This window comes from Lactuca virosa, chromosome 8 (assembly GCF_052849685.1).
Source record: "Lactuca virosa cultivar CGN04683 chromosome 8, Lactuca_virosa_CGN04683_v6, whole genome shotgun sequence".
In the NCBI taxonomy this organism is placed as follows: Eukaryota; Viridiplantae; Streptophyta; class Magnoliopsida; order Asterales; family Asteraceae; genus Lactuca; species Lactuca virosa.
The window spans coordinates 11,643,116-11,663,607 of record NC_136433.1 but is presented as its reverse complement, the minus strand read 5'-3'; the positions used below and the strand labels follow the sequence as shown (position 1 = coordinate 11,663,607).

The window sequence follows — 20,492 nt, the reverse complement described above, 5'->3', positions numbered from 1 at the left end:
TTATTAGATAATTCCTCTCAAGACCTGCCCTATCAAGAACCATCCATCAATTGGATTTGATTTTGACACGTGTCCTAGATGCACCTGATCACCGCCCGATCTATTAGATCACACGCGTCCCCAACACAAACCGGCTACAGACGGTCAGGTAGGGCTACCCATCGGCACTTCCGGTCACTCTCCCCTCTCCGATTCCCGCTAGATACATCAACTCCGATCGAACACTGCCATTTTTTAGCTCTGGTTTCTCAGAATTAATTTGAAAGGTTAGCTGATTTGATTAGTCAGCAATTTTTTTTATTACATTTTAATTTTGCTAAATTTGTGTTAATCTTCATTGCCGTTTGCTTCAACTTATTGATCAATGCCTAAACCGTGCAAAAAACCAGATCTTTATCTGCTTGCTTTTCTTCTTTTTAAAAATTTGAATTCAAGCTCAAATTTCTTGTTTTGTTTTGATTAGAAGTAGTAGGGTTCGATGGTGTTTTTACTATCCCCTCTTTCAGTAACATACGAAAGCGTTAATTTTTTAGAGATTTGATCTAATTTTACGGTTTCCAATAAATGTGATGAAGTTCTTTGTAATTTTTTTTAATTAGCAAGTCTAAGTTGTTAAGTTGGAGCTTTTCTTTGCTTGTACACTTCCATGGGTGATAATTTTGCGGAAATTAGATGTTTATGCTTTCGTGTGTTTTAGCTGCTATGCTGTACATTAGGTTTTCTTCCGAATCAAATTAGGGTTTTTCTTTGTGGTATATGTTCCTCTGATCTTAAGAAATCCTTCTTTATTCTCTGCTGCTGGTATTGATCTAGTTCGTCTTCCTTGTTCTTGATTCCAGGTTTTGTATGAAGAACTACTGATGTTTTCCTCTGTTAATTCTTTTAATTTGTGAACTCTTCGAGTTCAGAGTCTGTTTTATATTTGGAATCTCTAATTAGGGACATCATTGAGGCCGGTGATTGTAAAATTCTTGGGTGGGTTGTAATTTATTCAAGGTGGAAAAAACATCAGCCTCTTTCTGGGGTATTGAACAGATCCAATTTCAATTACCTGTTAATAGTTGATCACACAACCAAAAGCACTGGCGCTGGATAACTGCTGCTGCGTAAAAGTAAACTATTTTATGGGGTGGGGGTGCAGTCTTTATGATTTCATATTTCCTCCTTGTATTCTATTTCTATGTATGAGGAATACATAATGGCAAGTGAGAAGCCAGATTTTTGTTTTGCATCTGAATACCATTTTAACAAGTTCAATAAATCTCTGTTTCAAGGTAGTCAGAGTTTAGAATCCTTAAGTGCTTGAAAAGATTACATACTTTTTTTTTTTTCTTTCTTCACAGAGGTGGGGATGCTGCCATCATGATGATGATGCATATAAAGAAGTAATTTGTGAATAAAAATGGATTGACAGATGAAGTACATGAAGCCACTGAGTCTGTACCAGAAGTTGCTGAAAACGCCTACTGTAGAAGGAGGGCGATTGCTTGGTTTAGATGTTGGTGATAAGTATGTTGGCCTCGCGGTTTCAGATTTTAACAATCAAGTTGCTTCACCTTTAAGGTAAGCTGTCAGCATGTTTCTCGTAAATGCTTCTTCTATATTGATTTTATGGTTATAACTTATAAAGTCAATTTATGTTTGTTACTTTGTTTGTAATAGAGTAGGTTGTTTTCATATATTGCAGTGTCCTGGTTAGGAAGAAAAGCAATATCGGTTTGATGGCTATTGATTTTGAATTTCTGGTTAGTTTGAACTTTGAACCCAACCAAAATGCTCTCTTCTATGTAATTTAGCTCCTTATTATAATCACAAGGAAGTAAGCTTTTTATTGTTATAAGGAGTACTGTTTTACTTTATTTGGGATCATCGAGTGAGTAAATGAGGGTTTATTTTATTCTTGTTTTTGTGTGCAGATATCAAAACTGTCTTTGTCGGCTTTTATCGTTGGATGCCCATATGATAGACAAAGAAACTGCCCAGAAGTAAGTTTATTTAGTATTTTTTAATCTAAAAAGTTTATTCACTTTAGAATTTATAACTGAATTTGTTCACTTGTGTTGTTAGGCTACCCAAGTGAAAGTATTTATTGACGACCTTTGTAGAACGGGAAAACTTGAAGGTGTTCCATATACATTTTGGGACGAGTGCTTCACATCAAAGGTATCCACATCCCTTATTTTTTATTGAACAATATATCTGTTACTGTATTTTTTTATCTCACAAATGTTGGCTTATTCTTGAAAATTTGAATTTTGTCACAATGACATTTGAGTTGGTAACAGAATGTGGAGCTATTGTTGGATCCATTGAAGTTCTCCACAGTGGAAGCGAAAACAATAAATGACAAATTTGCTGCTGTTGGAATACTGCAGGTATTCAAATTACGCCCTCTTGTTTTAAATTCATACAGTTGTTGAACAAGAGAATAAAACATGTATCATGTTTGATGTTATTCTTAAAGAATAGTAAAATGTGAAATGGGAATTCATTAGTCATTTATGGGTGTTTGGCAGGGATATCTGGATTATGTTAACAGGAATGTGGAGACAGAGCAAAACCAATAAACATCCCTCCTTGTTCTGGACCATCAATATGATGATTCAAATCCTACAATTTGGGTTGCATTTGAACTTTGAAATGTAATGTCAATAGAGTAGTTATATACACTACAAGAAACGGGGCCTATAGGGACGACATATGTCGTCTCTATAGGTTCAAAAGTCGTCCCTATAGCTCTCGTCACCATAGGCCCGTCGCGATCTTTTTAGTCGTCGCTAAAAATATCGTTGCAATTGGTAGCCTTTACAGACAACATGTCCTCCTATTTTGGTCCGTCGCTATAAGTTGTTGGTCTCCATAGATAAAGCTATAAAGACAATGTCGTCTCTATAGGTTCATCTATAAACACAACCTGTCGCCTCCATAGATGCAGTTATAAAGACAATATGTCGTGGTGGTAGATGCCCAAGTGTCGTCTCTGTAGATGCACCAATAGAAACGACACGTCGTCTCTATAGATGGACCTGTAGAGACGACATGTCGTCCCGATAGATGCAGCTGAAAAAAAAATACATTATGTTTGGGATAATATGCTACGGACTCTTTCATGGCTCGATCAAATCAACCAAAGCACCGAGCTTCAAGAACATTTATTCTAGATAATGTTTGGGATAATCGTTCATTATGGCTATTATAGCTCTGGCCTCTACATCCTGAAACATTAGATATCAGGGAATTCTAAAAATCAAAATGATATTTATGGGACCTGAAGCCGAATGTTTAGTGATATTTATGGGCTTCTACTTTTCTAGTAGTTGTTTCCTGTTACCAAAAGAAGGTCAGTGAAAAAACAATGAAGCTTAAGGCGCAATGTAGCAAACCAAAAGAAACCTGCATTGCTTCAATCTGCTTCGAAAGAGGTCTTGTTGACTCAGGAACTTGCATAACCAGCTTTTCGCATCTATGCTTACTTGCCTGATAAGAAATAAAACATACAAGACTAGTTTTCTAACAAAAAGAAGGAACAAAATGTGTACATAGTGCCTTATTTATAGAAACAAGGCTGTGAACATATACCTGATATCGTTTTGGGAGGTCATCAATTTCTATCCTTAACATATCTTCTCTATAAACTTCCTGCAAAGAGAAACTTTTTAGTTTATTAACTACATGTAAAAATTGCTTTTTTTTAAAAAAAAAAAATTTAGTATTAGAAATTTGGTAACATTTGGAGATACATAAAATTATACTAAAAAAGCCTCCTATTAATGTGGACCAAATTAACTAAATCTTCTCTATAAACTTCCTGCAAAGAGAAACTTTTTTGTTTATTAACTACATGTAAAAATTGCTTTTATAAAAAAAAAAAAAAAAAAATTTAGTATTAGAAACATTTGGAGATACATAAAATTATACTAAAAAAAGCCTCCTATTAATGTGGACCAAATTAACTAAATCTTCTCTATAAACTTCCTGCAAAGAGAAACTTTTTTGTTTATTAACTACATGTAAAAATTGCTTTTTTTTTTAAAAAAAAAAAAAAATTTAGTATTAGAAATTTGGTAACATTTGGAGATACATAAAGTTATACTAAAAAAGCCTCCTATTAATGTGGACCAAATTAACTAAAGTATTTCAAACAAAAACTTGTTAGCTCCTTTCTGCACAGAGTTTGTCTTAATTCTTCCAGAGTTTGAATTACCAAATTAATCTCAATTTCCATGTCAAGATTAAGAACAAAAATTGTGAATTCATGGTTATTTAGTAACAAAATGCACACGACATTCTTAATAAACCAAGAAAACACCAACCCAAAAAGACCATAAAAAAATTAAATGCAAGGTGTCACGATATATACAACAGGGTTGTATCCATTTCTAGCAAAACTGCAAAACGCTCAGCATAATCACATAATCTATACACGGAAAAAATGACACATCAAAATCATGTCTAGCATTATTACTAACTTGATTCATATCCATTTAAAGTTCAAAGCAAGTATTATTTATGTAATAATAATAAGACTCACTTGAATAATGTATCTATTTGTGTCTTCTAGTTTGAGTCTCTTTGAGCCTTTCCAGCATTAGCTTTTCATTACAGTAAAAGGCCAAATAATCCATACCAGTATCACCTTTCATAAACACATCATGATACTTTACCCTGAAAAAACAAAATAAGTAATTGACATGCAAACAAGAGTACTATTTAAATGACTCACAACACAATCATAGTTAGTGCATGAGTTAGTCCTTTTAGTTAGTTACTCAAGTTGTTACGTGTATCAGGTATGATAGTGTAGACAGTATATTGTTAGGATTTCATACAGACATTAAGAGTTTTTACTTAAATTATGATATGAGATTGGCTAAATTACAAAACACAAATTCTAAAATAGAACACTAAACCGTAACTCTTTCCTATCATTCAAACTGATAAACAGATAACAGAAAGACTACTACTTATCTATTTGAAAGATAATCATTCAATGTCAACAACCATGTCAAACCTAGCTATCAACCATAGATATGCACTTTTTTCAGTTGTGTATAAGTTCATATTCCAAAATTTCTTCTAATATCTACCAATTTCAATTACATTAACATGTTCTTAGCCACATTTTCAATATAAACTTATGCGATAGATATGTGAACTCAAACAAACTAAGATAGCACACTAATGTATCCAAAACAACATTGCAAGGCTTAGTAGTTATTACTTCATGAACTCCACCACTATTGTTAATGTTAATCACTCTATGAGCAGTTCCAGTGATAAAAACACTTGAAGGATCAAATCAACAACAAAAACATGAAGAAATCAGACAAGTATACATCATAAAATTAGGAGTCATACATGTTGAAGAAGATGAGAGCTGTTGGAGAGAAGCTGCAATCTCAGTTGAATGACCGTCGGAAGCAGTAGACTGAACCAGAGGTCGCCGGAAGAGAAGGAGTAGGGACCGGCGCTGAAGTTGTTATCTGAGGTAGCTGGCAAGAAAAAAAACCTGAAATTAAAAGAGATAGTAAGGTGAAGCGGAGTTGCGGTCTCATTTTCCGGCCATGAGAATCCGTGAAAGCAAATAATAAAAATCCAGAAGGAGTCAATTGGAATCGGAATCCCTGGTTTGGAGGAGGTGTAGATGTGATTTGAAGAAAGTTTGAGGGTGGTGAAGGGGGGAGACAGGTGCGGAAATGAGAGAAATGGTAGTGGTTTAGAAGAAGAAGAAGAAGAAGAAGAAGAAGAGGGGAGGTGGTTACCTGGTCGTTGATGTGGTGCCGGGGAGAAACGAATCACCCTCCAGAAAGAGCGAGAGAGAAGACTGGAACAAAGGGGAAAAGGGCTTCTAAGACTACCCCCATTGGGGTCTATTTGGCGAGCGCTCACACTATATTAAATAAAAAAAAATGAGTTAATTTGGTGAACTAGGCCGGCATTCCAACCCAAGTTCACAAGAGCTCACACCAATCTACTTTACACGTGTTGAAGCAAGAAACATACACCCATATTTTTTTAGATAACATTATATATTTTAGGATAAAAAACATTATCTACTAAAAATATAATATTATCTCAATCAAAATTTTTTTTTTAAAAATACTAAATTTTTTTTTTCTCTATAAATAGAGTATAATATTGATATACTTCATATCTCATCTCAGCTTTTCATTTCTAAACCCTTTTGATTTCTTTAATAAGATGAATCTAAATTTCGTCTTAAATCTTGATGATTCTCAAGATTATCAAAACTTTCAAAGTTATGAAACCTCACAGTTTTTTGCAAATCCTAATCAATTTCCCATCACTGAAAATGTTCAAACCTCACAAAATACCGGAAAAAATCCAAGAGGTGATAAATGGGATGCTGATGAAGATATCGCTTTAATGTCAGCATATTGTATCGTTAGTGAAAATGAGAGACGTGGAAAAAACCAAAAGAAAACATCAATATGGGCACAAGTGAAGGAGCTATATGATGCAAATCAGGCGGAAAACCCAGGAAAGATTGGTAACAGGAACATAGCTCAAATGAAAGGTCGTTATAAACGACTTAATGAAAGTGCTGGCAAATGGGTTGGTGTTTATCGAGAAGCATATAGAAAAAGAAGAAGTGGAATGAGTATGAAAGATTTTGAGAATGAAGCTCATAAATTGTATGAGACAAGTGGAAGCAAGTTCAATGACACAATTGTTTTTAATGAGGTTATGTGTAAACATCGAAAATGGGATTTACAGCTAGATCATGATGCAACACGATCACGTCCTGAATATGAAGTGGGTGATGAAGAAGAATCTTTTGAATACTCTACTCAACGAATTGGAGATCTATCCCGTTATATGACCAACAGGGCACAAGTTCGCAATAGAGAAGCTCATAACGCTCTAAAAAACGATTTGATTGAGCATATATGGAAAAAATTTAGCACTGAAGAATAATTTAGTAGTTTGCATCTTCTGTATTTGTAACTTATTTTATCTATTTTATTAAGTATGTTTCATGAATGTAAAATATATTTTTTTATTTTTTTTATTTAATTTTACGTTTAAAATAAATAATTTATTTGTTTCAAAATAAAATATTTATTTTTAATATTTCTAGTAGTTTTTAGTAAAAGAAAATTTAAATTAAGTTATATTTTTTAAATAAAAATGGGTTTGGATTGGGTTGCCAATGGGTGTAAAAAATTAGATTGGATTGAGTTGTATAGGTGGAAGAGAGAGAAATTAGTTTTTTATTAGAAAAGTTGGGTTGAGTTGGGTTGCTAATGGGGGTAGTCTAATACCTATGGGGACGACTTGTGGTCCCTATATCCTCAAACAAAACGACACCACTTCCTATTTTCCAATTAAATATCCTAAAAAATATATATGTATTTAATTTTATTTATTTCTAGGACAATATGTCGTCCTTATAAGTTTTACAAAAGAGCGCCAAACATTTTTCATTCCCGCCTTACCTATAGAGGTGATGTGTCGTTACTATAGCTTAAAAAGTCAAATATTATTTATAAACCTTATAGAGACAACATGTCGTCCCTATAGGTCATCTATAGGGACGACTTTTATCATTCCTATAGGTTTCGACACTTTAGATGTTTATTCTTGTAGTGTATAATTTAGATCATACCAGTAGCTTAGTTTGGCCTGATTATTGTAGTTCATTGTAAGTCCCCAATCTGCTTGTATATCAATCAGATCCGTTTGATGGTGCGGAATCCCAATCAAACGGATGATGTCAGATCAAATAGAAGAGAAGGAGAAGAAGAAGATGATGAATCTTGTATGTATTGATATGAATGAAGATCCGGATACAAGATTCACACACACTAACACACACTCTCTTTTCTCTCTCTCTAGAACACCTTCAAATGCACACACTTAAGCTCCTCTAGTCTATGTGTTCATTTCTTCACATGCACTCCTTACCCTATATATATATGGACCTAAGGCCAAGCCCAAAATACAAATAATCCAATGCTCGGTCCAAGCTACAATTAATCCTATACTATTTTGGCCCAAATAATAAAAACAATAAATGCTTAGAAAAGCAAAGTATAAACCATATTTTTGACCCAACAATCTCCCCCTTGGTTTATAGCTTTCTTTTCTTTTCTTAAATGACCCAACAAGCTCCCCCTAAAAAGTAGCTGACTTTTCTTGTTAATCTTCATTGGGAGCTTTGGCTTCAACTTTAATCTTCAAATTCTTCACAACTTCAAGATGAACTTGATGAATCTTCAATGAATGACTTCATCTTGAGCAGTTAGGCTTTTCTTCAGAATTTGACATTGAACGCACATTGGGTGAGGAGGCTTTTTGTACTGATTCTTGAAAGATAATGCTTTCAGTTTGAGAATCTTCAGAGAGAACATCAGAGAGAACAAATCTTCTGGATCACTTCAGCAGGTTCAAGATAGCAGCAGACTGATTGAGGAGGCTTCAATGCAATCTGTCACATATTTTTCAATTTCAGCTTCACCTTGCTTCTGGGGTTGAAAGATTGAATGTCGAAAGAATAATCTTCATTTCTTCCTCCTTCGAATGAGAATTCTTCGATGATCACGGATGAAGCCTTGGCTCAGAAATCTTCGACACAAACTTCCATGAGTTTCATCTTCACCTGAATTTACTTTTCAAGACAAAACAAAACTAAAAGAAAATTTAGCACACAATATTTTTTGGATTTTTCATATTTTCTGAAAAAGAAATAAAACAGAAATAACACTATTTTTGGATTTTTTTTTTAATTTTCTGATTTTTGTTTGGATTTTAAAAATTTTAATTCTCCCCTAATATTTAAATTAGAAGAAAACTATGAATAAATTTAACAAAAATAAAATGATATCTAACTTTAAGAGTGATTTGGGATCAAAGTTTTTAGACAGCCTTTATCCGTTTATCAGTACCTCTCCCTTCATGAATATATCTGGTCAATCGCCGGTATTGTGTTCCACTTAAACACGAGAGATTGTGACAAAATTAGGACATATTAAAAGTGACAAGACAATGTGATCCTAAGGTCCTAGATAATATTCCTTAAGGACCATTAAGCTGACGACGACCAAAGATATTGTTGTCCACCTAAATTGAGCAGCGAGATCTACAGACAACCTAGTGATTGTTCAATTTTAAATGTACTAGAACATGTTTCCCGCTTCCTGACATACCCCAATAATCAGGAACTTACAAAGTACTCCTTACTTTAGGTGAGTAGACAATTATTATGAGAGAAATCAGATTTAGAATGCATATGCTATACACCCAGGTCGGATCCCTTCCAATCACGCAGAGGGTGAAACATATGACTAACCAGATTTAGAGGGATTGAGAAGTAGAATGGTGCATATACTGTGTACCAGGTCGGATTGTGAGTCACGCAAAGGAGACAATATATGGCTAACAGACAGGAAGAATTGCATAGATAGAAGATGAATAGAAATGGAGTTGCATATGTTGCAGTCCAGGTCGGATGTATTTCAATCACGCAGAGGAGGCAACATATGACTAACAGAAGGAAAGCAAGAAAATAATTTTCTATAGACCTACTTTATCGGAATTCCCCAGTCGCCCCATCAATACCGGAATTAAGGACAAAGTCCGTACATCGAGGAAGAGTTAAACCACAGTTCTAGATACGGATAACTTTAATGTGACCGGTGGATTATCATGTATATCTCCCTGCTCAACCTATCTGAGCGTCGTATTGTCAGGCTAAATGGATCTATCTAGGTCAAGATTTTTCAAGTCTCTAGATTCCTTAAGTTCACCAAGCCTAGTCAAGTCCATTTTAATCTTTCGTGCCTACCAGCGCATCGAACACAGAGCCTAGACAATTCAGATTCAGCCCCTTACACAGATTCAGATTGCCTGTTATCACATGATTATATCACTTCCCAAAACATCTCCCTCAAGCACATTCCATAACCAACATATTTTTGGATTTTCTGATTTTCTAATGTTTTTGGATTTTTTAAAATTTTCTATTTTTTGTTTTGTTTTTATTTCTCCCCCTAAATTTATGCATAGGAGAGAAACGAAAGTAAATGCACAAATTTAAACTATCCTAAAACAAAAATTAGTCTTTAAAGCGAATCAGCTTAATAAAAAACTCAGGAGTATAGAGAGGAAAACTCAAACCGTAAGTCACCGATTGAATTTGCATCCAGAAGGTCTGAGAACAATACGCGTAATCTCAGAACAGATCCAAAAATTCTTCACATCGTCAAGCCTCTCCTCTTCCTCCTACTAAAAGACGAAGACTCGACCCTAGACAGGGAATTCCTGATTCTAGTATACTTCAATGTTTTACAGCTCAACCAACAACAACTCCAGTTATCATCTCATCTGAACTTATCAGTGAAGGTCCTAGTACCTTCTTTGAAGCTGGTGGCTCTTCCTTCCCAACGGATTTATCTCCTCCCAGGCCAGACCATGATGCTGCCTCGGTTAAGTTAGCCAGGTTTTTGGCCAGAGAACAACTCACAACGCCTCCCTCACATGGCAAAGGAATTTCTATTGGGGGTGGCAGCTCAGGAGAAGAGAATCCATCACTTCTTGGACTCCAAAAAAAGATCGATGCTCTGAATCAGAAAAATGTTGATTTAGATCAGAGAAATATTGAGCTGGATATCAAGGTCGCAGACCTTCAGACTGAGAATACAAAGCTCAATATTCAAGTGGCCGAACTTATCGAAGACAAAGCTCTGAAGTCGAAGCAAATTACTGACCTTCAGACGCATTTCAGCCTACTGACTGCCAGCTACTACGATTTAAAGAAGAAGCTGGAAGATAAATTTGGCGACGAATTCAAGTCATCCGTTGACGAGCCAAAGATCTATCTTCCCGACCAAGATGCTCCCATAGCTCCACGACCTACAAGAACGACCACCGTTGTTGACCGTTTTGAGAAAGAACCGGCTCAGTCTCCAAGTATAATGGCATTAAAACGCGCTAAATTGGCCAAGTCAGCTGAAAAGGGTCAACTTTTATTCAAAATGAGCTCAGAACATAATGACCCCTGGGATCAACAAAAGATCACCGTTACGGATCTGGGCGAACATCGTTTCAGAGACGTTTATGGTGATAGGTCAGGAATCATCTCGTGGGGATTCCATGACACAATGAATATGTTTATGGTGAGAAGAAAGAGCGGCAACACTGAATTATACAAAGATGTTCACGATTTTCATTCCTTTACTAGGATTGATCTTACGGAGCTGTCTAAAGCTCCTTTCTCAAATCCATCAAACAATCCCAGGGCGACTCAGTTCAAATCATTTTTGGAAGATCAAGTAGCTAAGGGTTTCCCTTCAATGAAGACTGCAGAGTCTATTGTCAAGATTTATCCTAGCGTCATTGATCCTAAAACAAGTCAGCCACTTCGATCAGTGATGTGGCCCGCTACTGCTCAAGTAAAGCAGGTTCCCGTTCTTCAAAATTATCCAGATGGATCTCTCGCATCCATGCAATACTGGGTGTTTGATGAATCTGCTGTTGCTGCTGTCATCAAGCTTAAAGACGATTGTATTCGCTTGTATGACAAGAGGGATCTGCTTCAATTTGGCAAGTGGGACATTCATCAGCTCTCCATTCATCAGATCAAGGTGTCTGAAGACATTTTTGAGCCCGTTGCAAAGGAGTACACTTCGATGGTGGCCGAAATTATCGAGAAGGAGATGTAGAACGGAGCTTTGGGAAAATCCGATGTGCTGGTGGTCGACAAAAGCTGAGTCCAAGCTAGCACCAAACCAAGGGGGAGATTGAAGGGTCCAGTAAATGGTTTGGTCTAGGCTTTCATTGTATTTTGTTCGGCATGAGTCTGTAATACTGTTTATGAGTTGTATATGTGTTTTTGATCATTATGTGTGTTTACAACCGTAAACTGTGTTTACGGCCGTAAACACGTTTACGACCGTAAACCCTGTTTACGGTCCTGTCTAGTATAAATAGTGGAGGTGTAGGTCATTATGTGGTTGTTGATGCCATTGCGTTTACAGAAGTGTTCCATCGATTTGTACCTGACGTTTTTCTGAATATAAACGTGTGCAAACTCGATTTCTTTTCATCTTATTCTTCTTTTGTGATTGTTTGTTGCTTGATCATTGGTAAAGATCCTTTTTAGGACCTTACATTCATCTTCAACAATTATGTATGTAATAGATTATAGATAGATAGATGGATATCTCAAAGACATATGGAAGGTCTTATTTAATTTGCGTGTATGAAGTTTTATTGTCGGTCCTTTTTGTATTTTTGACAAGGGAATGGTTAAACACCCAATTTACTAAATACACATATTTTACTAAACAATACACCCTTAATCAAATCTCATAATTATACTTATTATTATTATTATTATTATTATTATTATTATTATTAAATAATGATTAAAAAACACTTTTTAGTTAAAAATACCTTTGGCAATTGGGATTTTCTAGCATGTACCTAAAGGTATAAATAAAAATTCTTAATTATGAGAAATATTATCATAATTAAATGTGAAATACATTAATTATAGAAATATTTCTCATAATGAGAAATATTTCTATAATTAATGTATTTCACATTAAATTATGGTAATATTTTTCATAAATAATGGTTATTATGTGTCTTTAGACAATCCATTATATTACTAACTATTATAATTGTTAATATCATTTTATCACCGCATCCAACCACTAAGGGGTCGTTTGATAGTTGCTAATTGGGCTAGAGCTGACTGGGTTAGAAGTTCTAACTGGGTTAACTTCTAACTGAAACTTGCTGTTTGATTTTACAGCTGACTGACTGTGCAAACTGACCGTATTACCCTAAAAAAATATTGGTTTTAATAATTCCTTTTATGATTTACAATTTAACAATTCCTTTTATCATTTTTTCCCCATTTTACGTGACCCTATTTTAGATTAAAAAAACAATAAAAGTAGAATTCTATAAAAATGAAAGTAAAACACAGTACATTGCCATAAAAAAAAGTTATTAACACATGGTGAATGGTGACCTTCTATTTAATAAGTAAAAGAAAGAGTCGACAAAGCATAAACCACAAAAGCTAAAACTTGTGAACCTTGAAGGCCTGATTGCAATTTGCCACAATCAACAAGACTGCAAGAAGCTAAAAAATTAATCCAATTTAACAAAGATTAACATTATTTAGAACAACAATATCACATACTTGGCCTCTACAAAGCCTTTCAGACTTCTTAAGTTTTTTCATGGCAAATACACTGCATACCATCTTCTCTCTGCATACTCTAACCTACACAGCGGGGTGACCACAAAACTCTTTCCAAAGATACCGTAATAGAGCAGTTCAATTCTAGAGGAGAAAAACGATTTCAACAGGAATACACTGCATAACATCCAATCGTTTAAATACACTGCATACCATGATACTGCATACACTGCATACCATCCAATCATTAAGTACACAAATTACAATCGAGCAATTTCACAGAGGAGAAAAACAATTTCAACAAGAATCGATTTCATGTTCATAAACTCTAGAGGCTGTGATTTGGATGGAGATGTCAACTTCAATTTCACAAAGAATCGATTTCAATTTCACAGAGGAGAAAAATAATTTCAATTTCAATTTAACAGAGGAGAAAAACCAATTCACAATGGGAGAAAAGAACATACCGGTTTGGAGATCGAGGTGGAATAAGGCGCTAGAGGAGGGCGGCACCTGAGGAAGGGAACGTCGGAGGAGAAAGGGTCTGCTGGAGGAAGAAGCCGTTAGGTGAGGGTATCGCCGAATGGTGTTGGCGTTTGGCAAGTGAAGCAGGAAGAAGAAGGGTGGAGATGGAGAACACAAGGGTACAATGCGTCCCTTTTCCAGTCGGCGATTTTTTTCCAGCGGACCGAATCATCACAAAATTGAGGACCGGGTCCTTCATTTGGACCGAGTCCAAGGGTAGAGAAGGGAAAACAAACAAGCTATTTTGGACTGATGATCGGGTCCTAGATTTGGATCCAGTTAGAAAAGAAATCAAACGCCCCCTAAATCTATGAGATATCCACCATTATATCCATCTTATTTTTTTATTATTAAAATAAAAAATATATATTTTTTAATTAACTAAAATGTAGAGAGAGGTAGAGAAAGAGAGAAATAAAAAGATAAAGAAGATGATCCGGTGTGGTGGTTACTGTTCCCCGCCACCATTAATCATAGACATATCCCACCACTAGCCACCACATACACATACACCTGGGATGGTGACCACTAACCAATCGCAAAGAATAGATTTTCATTCGTATTAGTATTTATTTTCTAAAAACAGTAAAAAAAAACCCTAACACCTGTGTAGGAAAAATTTAAAGGTATGCAATTGAGTCGGGAGGCGTGCAAGGGAATCTGCTGTCCGAATTCAGCAGCTCGAAAAGGCTTTTTCTTGTTCACGTTCATTTAGCTTGTCACGGTCGATGGTAAGGAGTATGTTTTGCTGCCCCTCCTCTGCTTCTTGTTCTTGTGTTTGTTGATGCTCTCCAACTGTTTGTACAAATGCCTGGCCTACATTTTGGTGTTTGGTTCTATAACACTAAAGGTTGGTAATTTAGTGATTTATGTTAATAGATAAGTATGAATGGTACCTTGTATAATATGTACCGGAGTTAAAACGTTTGAGGCAGTATCAGAGCGATGCCCTTTACTGGATTTCACGGTTTAATAACATTTTGAAGAATATTCATGAGCGGGAGGATCAAGAAAATGTTTTTGATGAGTTGATTTGCCTTGAGAAAGATGGATCATTGCTGAAAGTTCAAGGTCTACACCATGCCTATTCGCATGCTTTTTTACTTCAATCATATTAAACATATAGCTGTTACGTTTTTTTTTTCAATATATTTTCATTTTGTTTGCTTCTTTTTCGGATGTAGTTGATGAGTTGCTTCTTGTTGATGTGGAGTTAAAGAAGGCTTGTTGCAGGGTAAAAGCTTGGAAGGTAAAACTTCATACTACGATTATTATCATATATTTTTGTTTAACTCTCACTCTGTTCTTAATGAATCTGCTTGGTGTAAGCTTCTTCTTTTTACACTTGTGCAGGTGCTCCGTAGTAAAATGCCTTTGGAATCTATTCAGCAAGTAATGGATGTGGCCAGCGAGTAAGAATTCCTGGATTAAGGCTTTTAGATATCTTTTTTAGTTGTTAGATATCTATGATTATTAGTAAATATGTGCTCATGTCATTCAGACTGCAAATTGGGAATGAGAAGGTTTCTGATGTACTTGCTCGAGCTGTGTGCTTGGAAGAAAAAGCAAAACATGTTCTTGCTTGTGAGGTTCAGATGTCTGAATACGAGGATGTTTTAAGGTTTGTTACAACTGCAATCTGAATGTGCTGTGGTACAAATGCAAGAGTACTCATTACCAAATATATTTTCAGGATGTCGGAAGATCTTTGTGCACTTGTACCTTCTGTTGATGGTGTCAAGGGAGCTTTGTTGATGGCAAAGTCTTGGTTAATCAAGTCTAAACCATATTTAGTTACTGATCTCTCTGTGATGTCAGACGCAAATTCTTTGCTTAAAGTTGATGACCTGAATAAGGTTTGCACTACATCTTATCTTGTCATGATATGCTTATCTGAGGCATCATGCATGAGTGGTTTCTGAGTCAATACTTTCTTTGATCACATGATACAATTCTGCAGGAGTTGGTTTTGAAATCAAAGTTACTGAAGATGTGTCTGGAAGAGAGATCTTTGCTTGAAGATGTTTTACGGAATTATATAAATGTTCTGCACTGCATGATGCCGAGTCATTGTTGAATATTCTTGATGTCAATCTATCCTATGATATTGTCTTCAAAATTGGAGATCAGATTACTAAGATGGAGTCCATAATGAAGGCTGAGTATTCACTTCGTTTTGACTCCCTTGTGATTCCAAAGCTACAGGAAACTTGTGCAATTCTCCAGTGGTGCTTTATAGCCCTTAATTTCCATGCTGTTGATCCAACTCTCAAGGTGAGTTAAATTTCCACATGCAATGCGATTGCTTCTTTTTTCTCCTAATTGGTGTCATGTTTTTGTTAACCTGTAGGTACGTACCATGTTTCCTAATGATATTATCTAATCTTTTTTTTTTTTTTTTTTTTTTTTTTAATCATTTTGCAGGAAGTTTTAACGTTATTGGAGGATGCAGAAAAACATCATGTTGCATATGCATCTCGTCCTTTTTGGAGGTCATTGGTCGATGGTATGAATTGGCTTAAGAAAGCCTTAGAGATCCTTGGTCCATGCAATGACATTAAAAGGTTTGATTTGAGTGACGTTAAAGAAACTTTGAGACAATATAAGGTATTAGTTATTATTCTCTCCAGTGTTAATATGCGGTTAGTGCCAGAAACATTATTTATTTTGTTCAAGTTTATAATAAAGAAAAGAGGGCAGAAGAAAGATACGAACATGCTGTTTATCCTTTTTCTTTTTTCTTCCATGTATTTTACTTATGACATTTTTTGATGGCAGATGATTAAGATTTCCTTTTCGTTGATCGTTGACCGATTACTTGATGCTGTGAAGAGGCACAAGTGAGTTTCACCAATCATCCAAATTCTCCTTCAGTCTTTTTGCTGTCTTTAATTTTATTAATTGTTTGGATTTTAATCTAGATATATAAGTTGATGGCTATAGCTAAAGTGTAAGATTTCTTGTAGTTGTATGCAAACCTATAAAATGATTGAAAAAAGTTTATAAAATCAGAAAAGTACTTTTTGTTCTTCTACTATTAGATGGTAATCCGCTTTTTGGTTATTGCAATAGTTCTGATTGCTGGATTTTAAATGGCTCATATTAACCTAGCTAGTACTAGATTTTCATATGATGGGTAGTTTCAACTACAGTTCATGTTGCATACCTTCTTAATATGTCATTAATTTGTGATCTAACAACTCACATTACATTCATAACCCGGCCCCTGGAATAGCTACCTCAAATACTGAGGATCCTTGGCCCATGAAGATTACGCCAGAATTTAATACTAAGGGAATTGTTTATCCCCTAAATATATATAAGGGTTTAACCAAACAAGTAGGGTAGTCAGAAATTTATGGATTGAGATTATTATTCGTTTTCTCTAGGCTTTGGATTGGAAGACTAGAGAAGCTTTGTGTTTGTCATTAGTTAATTTAATTCAATAAACTTGTTTGGTTCCTATTAAATAAATACTTATACTTGGTGGAACCAATTTAACTAGAATTGACATTGGGGGATTGATAGACAAAGGAGATACTAATTACATAATGTCATATTTAATTTCTTGTGCTCTTCATTGCATTTCTTCTTCTGGAATACAAATGAAATGAGGCACAATGTGACCAAGCATTGCCATCTCCGCTTGAGCCCCATATCTTAACACTTGAGTAATAAATTAACCATTATTATTAATTTGAAAGAATCAATAAGAATGCGAACGTGGCAAAAGAAAAGGTTTGACTTGTCACATTATATGTTGGTAGGCATATTAAATGAGAATACTAATTGTCATATATATATACTGTTAACATTTATAATTAATTAATTAATTATAAATTCTTATTAATCCAGTGGTAATTATCTTTTTCAAGCAACATTTTGGCTTTGTGCTGTGCAGTGTATGGGTGGAGGAAGTGAAATCTTTTTTCAACTGCAGCAGTGGAGATCGTTCATGGTCTTTGTTACTGCAGCTTGAGGTGATGTTTATAGAGAACCAGTACTTGTTTTAGCCTTTTAGGGTTGGTATATAATATCTGTACATTTACTGAACCAATGCATGCAGAGGGAGTTGGAAGCACTGATGCTTTCAGTTGTACGGAGATGGAGATGGTTGCATCTCAAGTACAAAAGGTGAAAGAGTGGAAGCAGAGAGGAATGGACATTGTTGGGGTTAAAGCTGGAGAGGCTACTCAATGCTCTATCTCAGGTACATATGTTAAATAATGTTATGATGTGGATAAATAAACTCTTATAGATGTTTGGTTTGGACATCATAATGAGCTTAACACAGTACCATATTAACCTTCTCCATCATCTTATATTTATATATATATATATATATTTTCCTTTTTTGTGCAGATATTAGATAGTCTAGACAGATCTTTAGAGGTGACTGATGGCTGCAACCAAAAGCAAACAAGGTTTTGTATGTTCTGCTCATGTGAGTCTGGGAATCAGGAACTCTCAACTTGTTCAGTGTGCATGGAATGGTAAGCTCTCATGTTTCGTGCTTCAACAATTCAAACCAGCATCATTTTCCTTCCTAATATTAAGTATATTTTGTAGTGTTAAAATCATACTTGGTGTTATTAATTATTATGTTGCATGCAATGCATAAAACCAAGTTTAGGAGGTGGTACACCTCAAACTCAAAGTCATGCATCAGCTCACATGTGTCCCCATTGCCACATCATCGAGAGCGGAAAAATCTCTCAGCTGGTATGATTCAGTTACTTTGATTAAAGAAAGTTTTGAAATTATTATATATTTTGATTTGATTGATTTTTTGCATTTGGTTTTCAGAAAATTGATGCAAAACGTCCGGAGTTGGATATGTTTGTGAAGCTTCTATCAGATGCTGATAACCTATGTGTGGAGTAAGAGAGCATGAGTATGAGTATGACTGCTTAAACAACAGATTCATTCATTCATTCATTGGTGTTTGCTTTGCTTTGTAGGATTGAGGAAAAGGTTTTAATTGGTGAAATCAAATCGTTGAGAAAGCTGTGGCATACAAAGATTGTAGAATTTTCCTTGGCTTCTCTAGGCAATGACCCAAGTGTTGTTTTTTCTAAACTGTCCACTGCTTTAAAGGTAACTTATATAAAATCCGGGTTTCAGTTGTTATTATTATTTTTTTTTGTAAGGTTTTTATGTGTAATGTTTTTGTGCAGGCAGTAGAGGTGGCTGATGGTGAAAGTAATAGCAAATTTGAGTTTGCATTAGCAAGAAATTCATGGAGATCAGTTCGAGCATCTAAATTATTACAACCCTCCTCCTCCTCCTCCTCACAAAACACCAGATCCGCCGCCTACTAAAAGAGGTATTACTACTACTACTACTACTACTACTAGTAGTCATTTCTTGATTTTGTTATTTTTTCTATCTGTATATTTGGAATTTGGATATAAGAATATGATTTTGGTTTGGTTGCAGGGTGTGGCTATAAATGTCGTTCCTTTGGAAGATTATTTGTGGAAGAGACTTACGGAAATAAAGGAAATTGGTTTGCAGTGGGCGTTGAAGGCCAAAGAGGTTTCTGCTGATTCTGGTGCACTTGATCGAATTGCATAAAGTTTTTGAATTAATAGATAAAGGCGAGAATTTGGCTGTGCACTTTGACAACGAGCTCAAGGTAAATACCTCCCTCCCTCAGTAATTACATTTAACATGCTTCTTATATTATTAGTATTATATGGTGTCTTGAATTAATTCTCTCCTTCCAAAACATACATAATTTCCTTAAATAAATTTTAAAATATTGGTGGTGTGGTGCAGTTATTACGAGAACGCAGTATGCTTTACTGCATCTGTAGGAAGCCGTATGATCGGATACCAATGATTTGTTGTGATAAATGTGAAGAATGGTATCACTTCAAGTGCATCAACTTATCATGGGTACCAAAGGATTACATTTGCCCTGCATGCAAGATCGATCTACTCGATGAGATTGAGATTGAGATTGAGATTGAGATTGAGATTGAGGAGGATAATAGATGTATGGGTACCTCATCATCAATAATCCAACAAGACAGGCAGCTCTCTCTCTCTCTCATTTATTTGTAAAAAGTAAGCACCATTTCAGATGCTTTGACTTTGACAGGTCAAATGTTAAACTGAAATGTGAAGAAGAGCTTCAGACCCCGTCTCCAAGACCAGTGGAGTTGAGAAGGGAGGCAGAGAGCAAGGACTTTAGTAGCAGGCGACGCAGTGGAATCGAACGCTTGTTATGGAGAAACAGAAAGCCTTTTACAAGATCAGCTAAAAAACATTTTTTCTTCATTTTTTCATGTACATTCTTAATAATTAATTAATATAATTACTCCTAGTCACAACCATAGTCTTCTCTTCTTGTTGATCCACTTAAATTGGGAAATTTTTTCATTTAATTTATTCCCAGTTTTCTCATCTCATCTGTCTTATTAGTTTGGGTCTACTGTTGGACCTTTTTGATTTGTTTGTATTGTTGTACCACTACCAACTGCTAATAACTAGTTCCAGATTGCATCAACGCCAAACGTATTTACTATTTATACACTTTTTATTTCTCATGTTTGCTTGCATAAATAAATTCTGCTTTTGTATAATAACTATTATATTACTTGTACAAAACCCTAAACTAAAATACTTCTAATCTATTTCTTAATATGTATATCTTTTTTCTTAATAATATTATCTATCAACACTTGTATAAACGTAAAAGCACTATCTTAGTTTATATTATTCCAACAAATCAAAAATAAACGCCCAAACGCCAAATAAATAAACATGTTAGAATCAAGACTTC

General features: G+C 35.1%; 3 protein-coding genes and 1 long non-coding RNA gene across 9 annotated transcripts; 3 read left to right on the top strand and 1 right to left on the bottom strand.

The window, feature by feature from the left end:
• Positions 1-121: 121 nt before the first annotated feature.
• On the top strand, positions 122-2,815 carry LOC145134273 (Polynucleotidyl transferase, ribonuclease H-like superfamily protein). Of its 3 annotated transcripts, none has more exons than XM_079069146.1 (8): positions 122-266; positions 840-1,112; positions 1,344-1,563; positions 1,688-1,745; positions 1,917-1,985; positions 2,068-2,163; positions 2,286-2,375; positions 2,517-2,815. In XM_079069146.1, the coding sequence occupies exons 3-8, from the start codon at positions 1,415-1,417 to the stop codon at positions 2,565-2,567; spliced, it is 513 nt and encodes a 170-aa protein (XP_078925272.1). In that variant the 5' UTR covers positions 122-266; positions 840-1,112; positions 1,344-1,414; the 3' UTR covers positions 2,568-2,815. The 3 variants fall into 3 exon arrangements, with proteins under 3 accessions (XP_078925272.1, XP_078925271.1, XP_078925270.1); XM_079069145.1 differs by having other exon boundaries at positions 840-1,129; XM_079069144.1 differs by lacking the exon at positions 840-1,112.
• Positions 2,816-3,249: 434 nt separating this feature from the next.
• LOC145134275 (uncharacterized) lies at positions 3,250-5,849 on the bottom strand. The gene is made up of 4 exons (XR_013719055.1): positions 5,763-5,849; positions 5,359-5,509; positions 4,532-4,665; positions 3,250-3,639 (listed from the first exon to the last, which is right to left on the bottom strand). It is a non-coding gene; the product is annotated as an uncharacterized LOC145134275 (long non-coding RNA).
• Positions 5,850-14,099: 8,250 nt separating this feature from the next.
• On the top strand, positions 14,100-15,795 carry LOC145132523 (lysine-specific demethylase JMJ17-like). Its single transcript, XM_079067327.1, has 7 exons — positions 14,100-14,552; positions 14,638-14,773; positions 14,887-14,951; positions 15,056-15,114; positions 15,204-15,323; positions 15,396-15,558; positions 15,663-15,795. The coding sequence occupies exons 1-7, from the start codon at positions 14,487-14,489 to the stop codon at positions 15,777-15,779; spliced, it is 726 nt and encodes a 241-aa protein (XP_078923453.1). The 5' UTR covers positions 14,100-14,486; the 3' UTR covers positions 15,780-15,795.
• Positions 15,796-15,841: 46 nt separating this feature from the next.
• LOC145132524 (uncharacterized) lies at positions 15,842-20,113 on the top strand. Of its 4 annotated transcripts, XM_079067331.1 has the most exons (13): positions 15,842-15,976; positions 16,127-16,309; positions 16,481-16,542; positions 17,604-17,682; positions 17,771-17,912; positions 18,065-18,195; positions 18,336-18,424; positions 18,509-18,582; positions 18,664-18,799; positions 18,880-19,028; positions 19,142-19,340; positions 19,484-19,740; positions 19,809-20,113. In XM_079067331.1, the coding sequence occupies exons 1-6, from the start codon at positions 15,842-15,844 to the stop codon at positions 18,073-18,075; spliced, it is 612 nt and encodes a 203-aa protein (XP_078923457.1). In that variant the 3' UTR covers positions 18,076-18,195; positions 18,336-18,424; positions 18,509-18,582; positions 18,664-18,799; positions 18,880-19,028; positions 19,142-19,340; positions 19,484-19,740; positions 19,809-20,113. The 4 variants fall into 4 exon arrangements, with proteins under 4 accessions (XP_078923457.1, XP_078923454.1, XP_078923456.1 ...); XM_079067328.1 differs by having other exon boundaries at positions 19,484-20,113; XM_079067330.1 differs by having other exon boundaries at positions 18,509-18,596; positions 19,484-20,113.
• Positions 20,114-20,492: the final 379 nt, after the last annotated feature.